This window comes from Xenopus laevis, chromosome 7L, assembly GCF_017654675.1.
Source record: "Xenopus laevis strain J_2021 chromosome 7L, Xenopus_laevis_v10.1, whole genome shotgun sequence".
NCBI classification, from domain to species: Eukaryota; Metazoa; Chordata; class Amphibia; order Anura; family Pipidae; genus Xenopus; species Xenopus laevis.
In genome coordinates, this window is record NC_054383.1 from 135,710,034 (window position 1) to 135,722,416 (window position 12,383).

The 12,383-nt window shown below is 39.7% G+C and overlaps 1 protein-coding gene across 1 annotated transcript; it reads right to left on the reverse strand.

Annotated features, from left to right (window-relative positions):
• Positions 1-1,454: 1,454 nt before the first annotated feature.
• Positions 1,455-11,236, reverse strand: cda.L (cytidine deaminase L homeolog). Its single transcript, XM_018226557.2, has 4 exons — positions 10,813-11,236; positions 8,800-8,911; positions 3,511-3,568; positions 1,455-1,639 (listed from the first exon to the last, which is right to left on the reverse strand). Exons 1-4 carry the CDS (start codon positions 10,997-10,999, stop codon positions 1,526-1,528), a joined length of 471 nt encoding a protein of 156 aa, XP_018082046.1. The 5' UTR covers positions 11,000-11,236; the 3' UTR covers positions 1,455-1,525.
• Positions 11,237-12,383: the final 1,147 nt, after the last annotated feature.

Consider the following 12,383-nt stretch of genomic DNA (forward strand, 5'->3'; position numbering starts at 1 on the left):
AAGAGGTGAGTGTTGCAGTTAAACACTAACCAGTATCAGCTCGTTCCATTGTGAGGAGGTTTAACGAGTGCCCTTTGTGCTGCACATTAGGGACGCTGCTTAAGGAATTTCTGGCAGTTCTGCATGAGTAAATATGAAAATAAAGGAGTTTAAATTGTTACTTAGGGTGGGGAAACAAAGTCAAGTTTAACCCTTTCCAATACCCCTGTGCTAGTGCCGCCCTTGAGAACATCAGTAGCATCACTTGTGGCTCTTGGCAGTTCTGCTTTGACTGTCAGGGATTGTAGGGAGTTGCAGTTTAGCAACATCTAGACCCTATAGGTTAGGCTTTTTCCTTAAAGGGGAGAGAAGAGGGAGGATGGGGGAGAGTAAGGCCAAACAGTTGGGAGAGGAAAGGAAAGGGGGTTAGGGAGTAGAGAGACAAATGGGGAGAGGAGAAATATAGAAGGGGAGAGAAGAGGGAGGATGGGGGAGAGTAAGGCCAAACAGTTGGGAGAGGAAAGGAAAGGAGAGGGGAAGAGAGACAGAAGGAGAGAAGGGAAAGGGGTTAGGGAGTAGAGAGACAAATGGGGGAGAGGAGAAATATAGAAGGGGAGAGAAGAGGGAGGATGGGGGAGAGTAAGGCCAAACAGTTGGGGGAGAAAAGGAAAGGAGAGGGGATGAGAGACAAAAGGAGAAAAGGGAAAGGGGGTTAGGGAGTAGAGAGACAAATGGGGGAGAGGAGAAATATAGAAGGGGAGAGAAGAGGGAGGATGGGGAGAGTAAGGCCAAACAGTTGGGGGAGGAAAGGAAAGGAGAGGGGAAGAGAGACAGAAGGAGAGAAGGGAAAGGGGGTTAGAGAGACAAATGGGGGAGAGGTGAAATATAGAAGGGGAGAGAAGAGGGAAGATGGGGGAGAGTAAGGCCAAACAGTTGGGGGAGAAAAGGAAAGGAGAGGGGATGAGAGACAGAAGGAGAGAAGGGAAAGGGGGTTAGGGAGTAGAGAGACAAATGGGCTAGAGGAGAAATATAGAAGGGGAGAGAAGAGGGAGGATGGGGGAGAGTAAGGCCAAACAGTTGGGAGAGGGAAGGAAAGGAGAGGGGAAGAGAGACAGAAGGAGAGAAGGGAAAGGGGCTGCTAAAACCAGGTCGATGTAATATAAAGAATATGAAATGTAGGGTCACAGTTCTGGTTTTACAAGTCAAGTTTAACATATAAGGAAATGAAGATGATTGACAGCTCTAGTGATGGAAGAGGTTTGAAAGGTTTCATAGGACAGAGTTAGTTTGATGCCTGCGGCGAATGAAGGAATTTTCTCTCCACATTTTGTATAATGGAAATTTGAAAGCTCTAGTAATATATTGGATTATAGTTGGACAAATATGAGAATATGGTGAATAAAGTGATAAGTGGGGCCCATGTACCCCAGTTTGATGCAGCCCATAGAGCAGTGAATATAGTAAATAACACAGAGTGATTATTAATGATGAGTTTATTGATAATAAATAACAGAGAAATGGGGGGGGGGGGGTTGGTTCTTCTCTCTCAGACTTTATTTAGATCCTCTGGCCCAAAGGACATTGGCAGCAGTTGGCGCAGGGTGGTGTGAATGTGGGCGCCGTTGGGCTTGGTGAGATAAATGTCCCATTCTACTCCAAACTGGAAAACAAAAGATTCTCCTCAGTGAGTGGGACCAACACTGGAAACCCCCGGGCACATTCTACAAGTTTAACAGGGTAACATTTAAAGGATAAGTAAACCTTAAAAATAAGTGAATGTAAAATTGATGGGGTTATTCTAAGCACTTTTGTAATGTACATTCATTATTTATTTTTAATTCCCAGATATTAAGGGATACATGTACTGTTACTATGAATGAATTTTGTTATAACAGCGCCACCTGCTGGTCAGTTTCCCACCAGTCTGACCAGCAAGTAGTCAAGGAAGTTGTCAGGAGAAAGAAAGAGGCTGATGTTCTTCTGCTTAGGAATAAAATTAGAAACCTTTCTCACATGAGAGCAGCCTCTTTCTTTCTCCAATACTGGGTCCAATAGAGGGACATTGGGTCATACATAGGCAATAAAGGCTGTGCAGGCAGGTGACAGTTTGGACCAATCACAGGGGCACTGCTTCTTTTTATGTTTCTATCTGGGGACCTGGTGCTGCCCATTAAAGGGGTTGTTCACCTTTGATTTAACTGTTAGTATGATGTAGAGAGGGATATTTTGAGACAATTTGCAATTGGTTACTTGTGCTTTTTGAGTTAATTAGCTTTTTATTCAGAAGCTCTCCAGTTTGCAATTTCAGCAATCTGATTGCTAGGGTCCCAATTCCCAATTCCCAAGTCTCTTATAAAAATCAATGCATGGTTGCTAGGGGAATTTTGGCCCTAGCAACCAGACGGCTGAAATTGCAAACTGGAGACCTGCTAAATAAAAAGCTAAATAACTCAAAAAACACAAATAATAAAAAATTAAAACTAGTTGCAAATTGCCTAAGAATATCACTCTCTACATCATTCTAAAAGGTGAACCACCCCTGATTTTTATGGTGTAGTTTTTATTTCTAAATGACACTGTTTACACTGCAAATAATTCACTGTACAATATAAAATGTCATTCCTGAACCAGCAAGTGTATTTAGTTGTAATATTGGTGTGTAGGTGCATCTCAGCTCATTTTGCCTGGTCATGTGATTTCAGAAAGAGCCAGCACTTTAGGATGGAACTGCTTTCTGGCAGGCTGTTGTTTCTCCCACTCAATGTAACTGAATGTGTCTCAGTGGGACCTGGATTTTACTATTGAGTGTTGTTCTTAGATCTACCAGGCAGCTGTTATCTTGTGTTAGGGAGCTGCTATCTGGTTACCTTCTCGTTGTTCTGTTGTTTGGCTGCTGGGGGGAAAGGAGGGGGGTGATATCACTCCAACTTGCAGTACAGCAGTAAAGAGTGATTGAAGTTTATCAGAGCCAGAGCCGGGCCAACCCGGCCAGGCGCCCTAGGCAGCCTGGCGGGCCAAGGCGCCGGCTCTGTGCGCACTTGACTGCGCATGCGCGAAAGTTCACTCCAGCGCGCATGCGCGTAATGTGTGCGTGCATGCGCAGAAGCGCATTTACACGGAAGAAGCCAGTGGCAATCGGGGAGAGACGGGACCGGACACGGGGTAGGCGACAGAGCAGGTATGTGCCTGGCGCCCCCCTCAGCTTTGCGCCCTAGGCACGTGCCTACTCTGCCTACCCCTAGTTCCGGCCCTGATCAGAGCACAAGTCACATGACTAGGGGCAGCTGGGAAACTGACAATATGTCTAGCCCCATTTCAGATTTCAACATTAAATATAAAAAAATCAGTTTGCTCTTTTGAGAAATGGATTTCAGTGCAGAATTCTGCCGGAGCAGCACTATTAACTGATGTGTTTTGAAAAAAAGGATGTTTTCCCGTGACAGTATCCCTTTAAAGGTGAACCGCCCCTTTAAAGTCCAAACTGAACCACGTCCTAATTAAAAGGGGCCGAGCAGGGAATCCCACACTTACCTCTCTCATGACTTGTCTGCAGGCCCCGCAGGGAGTTATAAACTCTGTCTCCACATCACTGAAATAGAAACAAGAGACAGTGTTCTTTGAACCTTTTCCAGGACGTCTAGTAGTGTTTGATTTCCAGTAAGGACTGAAGCAACAGGTCACTAAGGTGATTGGCTGATTTTGATTTATTCACAGGCAGCCAATCAGAATAATCCTGCTGGGATGTTTTTTCCTTTCTCTGGTTAATGTAACAATGTCACCCTGTTGTATTTATGTCTGTTCCACCTGAATAAATAGTTGAACCTTGATTGGATCTGCATCACCTGATGCCAGGTTATATTTTATAATGATTAATATCTGCCCCCTGCCTAATGTGTATCTCCTATCTACAAGTAATCTGGAACAACTTATAGTTAAACTGTCACTTATTAACCCAAATGTTCTGAGCACAGCTATACCCCCATACTGTACTGTCTAAGGGAATCAATATGGCACCTCCTCCTCCCATATGTATAAATACAAATATACAGAGAAGGAATGTTCTGGGTACACAATAAGCTATACCCTCATACTGTACTGTCTAAGGGAATCAATATGGCACCTCCTCCCATATGTATAAATACAAATATACAGAGAAGGAATGTTCTGGGCACACAATAAGCTATACCCTCATACTGTACTGTCTAAGGGAATCAATATGGCACCTCCTCCTCCCATATGTATAAATACAAATATACAGAGAAGGAATGTTCTGGGCACACAATAAGCTATACCCTCATACTGTACTGTCTAAGGGAATCAATATGGCACCTCCCTCCTCCCATATGTATAAATACAAATATACAGAGAAGGAATGTTCTGGGCACACAATAAGCTATACCCTCATACTGTACTGTCTAAGGGAATCAATATGGCACCTCCTCCCATATGTATAAATACAAATATACAGAGAAGGAATGTTCTGGGCACACAATAAGCTATACCCTCATACTGTACTGTCTAAGGGAATCAATATGGCACCTCCTCCTCCCATATGTATAAATACAAATATACAGAGAAGGAATGTTCTGGGCACACAATAAGCTATACCCTCATACTGTACTGTCTAAGGGAATCAATATGGCACCTCCTCCTCCCATATGTATAAATACAAATATACAGAGAAGGAATGTTCTGGGCACACAATAAGCTATACCCTCATACTGTACTGTCTAAGGGAATCAATATGGCACCTCCCTCCTCCCATATGTATAAATACAAATATACAGAGAAGGAATGTTCTGGGCACACAATAAGCTATACCCTCATACTGTACTGTCTAAGGGAATCAATATGGCACCTCCTCCCATATGTATAAATACAAATATACAGAGAAGGAATGTTCTGGGCACACAATAAGCTATACCCTCATACTGTACTGTCTAAGGGAATCAATATGGCACCTCCTCCTCCCATATGTATAAATACAAATATACAGAGAAGGAATGTTCTGGGCACACAATACAGTAGGTATCACATAGGACAGTAGAGAGAGGATGTGACTAATTGCCGTCCTTACATCACTATAAGTCTGGGCTTCCTGTTTGCGACTGATTGAGTCACACTCATCTGAGGCAACTCAGTGCAATCCTTAAATTATGTCAGTTAAAATGAATTATGTTGCCTGGCTCCAGCCAGTTCTGCCTAAATCCCCAGAGACCTGTGAATGTACCTGCCCTCCATTATAATTAACTGAGCACTAATGAGCCTCCTGATGACGGCAGCTGTCACCTTAATTAAGGCACAAGGTCTCCTGACAGATTGCAGCTAGCAGGGAGCACCCCAACATGGCCTGAACCCCGGCATGGAGTTTGTCCTATTAGTGACATTTTCTGGGTTAGTAATTGTATCTGCCATAGAATCTAAATGACGGGGGTATATTGTGCTGTTTTGTTATGTGTGTCAGTGTGTATCTATTCTGTGCCACAGAATCATTTTTGTGCCATGAATCGGATGGAATGGGAAGATAATTGGGATAGAAGGGGTTAATATTCCTTTATGTTCCGTTATGTTTGTGAAATAAGTGGGGATATTGCTCAGAGCTCTGTTGCCTTCCGCATTTACTGACTCTTTAGTTCTGCAGCTGCTGAAGTCCCGAAGCTGCGAAAAGACCCCAAGTCCTAAAGCCGCTAGTTCAGTTCTACTGAAGACCAATGTGTTTTTTTTATTTTATTAAACCCCTGGCCACCAATGTATTATTGTTAAACTCTATAGCCCCTGCCACCAATGTTTTTTAAAAAATTTTTTTGCCGCGACCGCCCGCAAAAGGGAAGTTGCGGCAGGAAGAGTCCTGCAAATCTGGGTGCGGATCTGGGGCGGCGGGGCCCACAAGAGCCGGGGGCCCACCAGGTTTTTTCCCGGTGTCCCACTTGCCCAGTCCGACCCTGACCCTGGGCCCAGAGGAGGCCGAAGGCAGCGACCATAGTTTGAGTGGGTCAGCAGGACCCACTGTGTTTTTTACTGGTTTCCCACTGGCCCAGTGCTGCTCTATTTGCTAATGAGAATCAGTATATATAATCAGTGTATATAATCAGTATATATATATATAATCAGTATATATAATCAGTGTATATAATCAGTATATAATTAATCAGTGCATATAATCAGTATATATATAATCAGTATATATATAATCAGTGTATATAAATCAGTATATATATAATCAGTGTATATAATCAGTATATATATAATCAGTGTATATAATCAGTATATATATATATAATCAGTATATATAATCAGTGTATATAATCAGTATATAATTAATCAGTGCATATAATCAGTATATATATAATCAGTATATATATAATCAGTGTATATAATCAGTATATATATAATCAGTGTATATAATCAGTATATATATAATCAGTATATATATAATCAGTGTATATAATCAGTATATATATAATCAGTATATATATAATCAGTGTATATAATCAGTATATATATAATCAGTGTATATAATCAGTATATATATAATCAGTGTATATAATCAGTATATATATAATCAGTATGTATAATCAGTGTATATAATCAGTATATATAATCAGTATATATATAATCAGTGTATATATAATCAGTATATAATAATCAGTGTATATAATCAGTATATATATATAAATCAGTATATATAATCAGTGTATATAATCAGTATATATATAATCAGTGTATATATAATCAGTATATATATATCAGTAATATATAATCAGTGTATATAATCAGTATATATATAATCAGTGTATATAATCAGTATATTATATAATCAGTGTATATAATCAGTGTATATAATCAGTATATATATAATCAGTGTATATATAATCAGTATATATAATCGGTATATATATAATCAGTATATATATATCAGTGTATATAATCAGTATATATTATAATCAGTATATATAATCAGTATATATATAATCAGTATATATATAATCAGTGTATATAAATCAGTATATATATAATCAGTATATATAATCAGTGTATATAATCAGTATATATATAATCAGTGTATATAATGCAGATATATATATAATCAGTATATATAATCAGTATATAATCAGTTATATATAATCAGTATATAACAGTAATATAATCAGTATATATATAATCAGTGTATATAATCAGTATATATATAATCAGTATATATAATCAGTGGTATATAATCAGTATATATATAATCAGTGTATATAATCAGTATATATATAATCAGGTTATATAATCAGTGTATATAATCAGTATATATATAATCAGTGTATATATAATCAGTATATATAATCAGTATATATATAATCAGTATATATATAATCAGTGTATATAATCAGTATATATATAATCAGTGTATATAATCAGTGTATATAAATCAGTATATATATAATCAGTATATATATAATCAGTGTATATAATCAGTGTATATAATCAGTATATATATATATATATAATCAGTATATATAATCAGTGTATATAATCAGTATATATATATATATATATATATATATATATATATATATATATATATATATATATAACCAATACAAAAAAGCCGCACTCCTAGGTCTTTGTCAAATACAAAAATATCCAAGTGTTTATTTATTCAACGTTTCGGCAACAATTCGCGTGCCGTCTTCAGGAAAGTCCTGAAGTGACTTTCCTGAAGACGGCACGCGAATTGTTGCCGAAACGTTGAATAAATAAACACTTGGATATTTTTGTATTTGACAAAGACCTAGGAGTGCGGCTTTTTTGTATTGGTTACATGTTCGTTTGACCTGCACCCAGGCAGCTGGCCTTTGGGTCATGTGTGCACCAATAGTGGGTTTTTATATATATATATATATATATATATATATATATATATATATATATAATAAGTATATATTATCAGTATATAATACACAAAAGCCATGAATATCTTGTAAATTATATCCTTATAAACGGTGAGTTCTGATGTCATCAGTTATAAACAGTGAGTAGTGATGTCATTTCTGTCACATGACTCACTGAAACTTGTGTATTATAATAAATAAAGTACCCCCAGTTGTAAAATATGAGGATATTAGACGTTACCTCAGAGTTCCATGACCTGTATAACTCGGCCTTCGGCCTCGTGTTTTTATATGGTCATGAAACTCCTCGGTAACTTATAATATCCTTATATTTTACCAAAGGGGGTACTTTATTCACTATATATATAATCAGTATATATATAATCAGTATATATATAATCAGTATATATATAATCAGTGTATATAATCAGTGTATATAATCAGTATATATATAATCAGTATATATATAATCAGTGTATATAATCAGTATATATATAATCAGTATATATATAATCAGTGTATATAATCAGTATATATATAATCAGTATATATATAATCAGTATATATATAATCAGTATATATATAATCAGTGTATATAATCAGTATATATATAATCAGTATATATATAATCAGTATATATATAATCAGTATATATATAATCAGTATATATATAATCAGTGTATATAATCAGTATATATATAATCAGTATATATATAATCAGTGTATATAATCAGTATATATATAATCAGTATATATATAATCAGTGTATATAATCAGTATATATATAATCACTATATATATAATCAGTATATATAATCAGTATATATAATCAGTATATATATAATCAGTATATATATAATCAGTATATATAATTGAATCCCATATCCCCGGCGGTGGGCACTGTAACCAGAGACACGGGGGTTCCCCAATACTGGCCACTGACCTTGCCACGGCTATAGCCCTGAACTCCTTGTGGCCCTCAGACACGGCTTTTTGGATGGCGGTGCGCTCAGCGCAGATCCCCAGCGCGTAACAAGCGTTTTCCACGTTGCAGCCTGAAAAGAAAAGAAAATGTCAGTGAAAGTGTTGGGGTGAGACTGGCGTGCAACGTGGCATCTCAGGAATCCTGTTTTTCTTTAAATGTTGAATTTTCTTCACATGTTTGCGAAGGTCAAAAATATTTTGTTTGCAGCCGATAAAGCGGAAAGAAAATGGTGTAAAAAACCAAACTTGCTTAAAGTAACAGCAAGTGTGACAGCAAATACCTCAACAGGCCTTAAAGGAACAGTAGCATTTACTGGGCAATAGCCATTTGGGGCCCTTTTAAAGTTTGTGAATAAGTCATTTTTCATGAAAGTGCTTTACAATCAGTGCCTTACTAGTCCCCCTATACCTCCTGGACCCCAATACATCCTGGACCTCCTATACCTCCTGGGAGTCCTATACCTTCTGGGCCCGCTAGATCTCCTGGGGCCCCCTATACCTCATGGGCCCCCTATACCTCCTGGCCCCCTAGACCTCCTGGGGCCCCTATACCTTCTGGGTCCCCTATACCTCCTGGGGCCCCCTATACCTCCTGGGGCCCCCTATACCTCCTGGGGCCCCCTATACCTCCTGGGGCCCCCTATACCTCCTGGTCCCCCTTATACCTCCTGGGCCCCTATACCTCCTGGGCCCCTATACCTCCTGGTCCCCCTATACCTCCTGAGTCCCCTATACCTCCTGGCCCCCCCTATACCTCCTGGGTCCCCTATACCTCCTGGGTCCCCTATACCTCCTGGGCCCCTATACCTCCTGAGTCCCCTATACCTCCTGGCCCCCCCTATACCTCCTGGGTCCCCTATACCTCCTGGGCCCCTATACCTCCTGAGTCCCCTATACCTCCTGGGCCCCCTATACCTCGTGGGTCCCCTATACCTCCTATAACTTCACTGAGGAGCAGAATCCCCTCAATTCATTGGGGGGCACACCCCCCCCCGTGGGATCCACAATGGCATCACAACTTCAAGGACAAAGTGGCAGATCACTGCGTAGGGTGTTGGGTTGTGTCTGTAAATCAGGGCTGTCCCACTACATTCCAAACACGGGGGAGGCGCAGGTGCAGCTGCATTTATTTAGAATACTATTTGTCAGCCCCTGCTCTCTGCTATTCACCAGATTCCCAGGGGGCACAGGAGGTACATTAGTGTTTTAAGAGCTGTCGTCCACTTGTGTGAGGCACCAAAAATAAATGTAAAGGGTAACTAACCCCCAAAAACTGCTTTTTTAAAATAAACTCTAAGCAAAATATATATTTATTCTTCTATAGTTATTTGAAACTGGCATTGTTATTGTATGTTACTGTCTGCCCCTTTCTGTTAGCTGCGCTGCTGGTTCTGACTCCTGAATCTATGTAACTCCAAGCTACTCCCCAATATCCATTCATTTCTTATCCTCACTGGGTGTATAGTTATGTTGAAATGTCACTGCTATTGTCTGTCTGTTTCTCTCTGTTCTCTAGTTCTGCCTCTTGAAACAATCCAGCTGATCCTTTAGGGCCGTTAATGCGCTGCTTTCTGCTACATTGTTTCAAGAGTCAGGGCCAACAGTGCAGAGCAAATGAACAGCCAATGAATGTCAATAGCAATGACATGTATACATAACTATAAAAGTGAAAATAAAATGGATATTGAATACAGTAAGTAAATCATGGTGCTCTCCCCCCGTGTCACAACAGCTGCTCCTGAACTGGATTCTGCCCCCACAGCTGCTGCTAAACACAGAGCACTCACTATACATGCGCGGCACATGCACAGCTGTAACGGGGGACTATACATTATATTTACATATATATATACTACAGTAATGTACATTCATATTTTGCAGAGTAGTTGTTTAGTGTCAGTACCACTTTAATAAGGGGCAATGTTAGCAGTTACATAGAAGGTAAAGTTAGAGAGTTCTAAGTGGTACTTGCCCAGAATGACTTTCCCATCCATAGTCAGGAGTGCGGCTCCCACTCGGAACTTGCTGTAGGGACAGTGGGCTCGCTGCTTGGCCTCGTGGCTTTGGGCAACAAGTCTTTGTACAAGTTCAGGTTCTAGAGCCAAAGGAATCTGACTGGTGATGGCTCCATCCTCATGGCAAGTGTGACTTCCATCCATATCCCTGGCCTCCTGGGTGTATAAGTGTGAGCACCAAATGCTCCCTTGTGGGACTATTGGGGGTCAGTGTAAAGGGTCAATATACTGAGTGTAGTTCAATTCCTGGGTGCTGGCAGTGACTGGGTGAATTAACCCCCTGTCTTCCTTGCTTTGTAGGTGTGTGTCTGCCGGCAGTTGTGTCCTGCACTTGGGTGTGTGTGTCCTGTCATATATCCTGAAGCCTCTGTGTCTCACTATTTGTATGGTGCTGAATGCCCCAGGGAAGCAGCTCCTTTCTGATTGGCTGGGGCTCAGCCCTCCTGCGTTCCTCCTCTGTATCATGTCTTTTTCATTCAGAGGCAGGGGGTTTGGCAGGTTGCAGTGCAGTGTCACCTTATTGGTGGAACAGACTCCGGCTTCCTGCAGAACTGCACGGCTCTGCATGGGACCTAATGGTTGCAATGACTCAGTACAGTCATCTCTCAGCCTACGTGTTGTCCTGTCACGTCACACCAGCATCCAACCTCCCTGGCTCAGAGTGTAATGGCTTGTCTGTATTTTACACTAACTAAGAAGTCTGGGCATTCCAGACAGAAACAGAGGAAGAATGGAAAAAGAGAGGAAAAGAAAGAAAGAAAAGCAAGGGAAAGAAAGAAAGAAAGAAAGAAAGAAAGAGAGAGAGAGAAATGGAGAGTTAGAAAAAAAGAAAGAGAGAGAAAATGAAAGAAAGAAAGAGAGACAAATAAAGAGAGAAAGAAAGAAAGAGAAAGAGAGAAAGAAAAAAAGACAGAGAGAGAGAGAGAGAGAGAAAAGGAAAAGAGAGAAAGAGAGAAAAAGTAAGAAAGAATGATAGAGAGAGAGAGAGAGATGCAAGGAAAAGAGAGAAAGAAAGAGAGAGACAAAGAAAGAAAATAAAGAAAGAGAGAGAGAGAGAGAGAGAGAAAGAGAGAGAGAGAGAAAAGGAAAAGAGAGAAAGAGAGAAAAAGTAAGAAAGAATGATAGAGAGAGAGAGAGAGAGAGATGCAAGGAAAAGAGAGAAAGAAAGAGAGAGACAAAGAAAGAAAATAAAGAAAGAGAGAGACAGAGAGAGAGAGAGAGAGAGAGAGAGAGAGAGAGAAAAGGAAAAGAGAGAAAGAGAGAAAAAGTAAGAAAGAATGATAGAGAGAGAGATGCAAGGAAAAGAGAGAAAGAAAGAGAGAGACAAAGAAAGAAAATAAAGAGAGAGAGAGAGAGAGAGAGAGAAAGAGAGAGAGAGAGAGAGAGAGAGAGAGAGAGAGAGAGAGAGAGAGAGAGAAAGAAAATAAAGAAAATGAAAATACAATATAATAGACAATGCAAGATAGTCTTAAAGGGACAGTCCACTTTCACTAACGATATTTCCTAATATTCTGCTACAAATAATGAC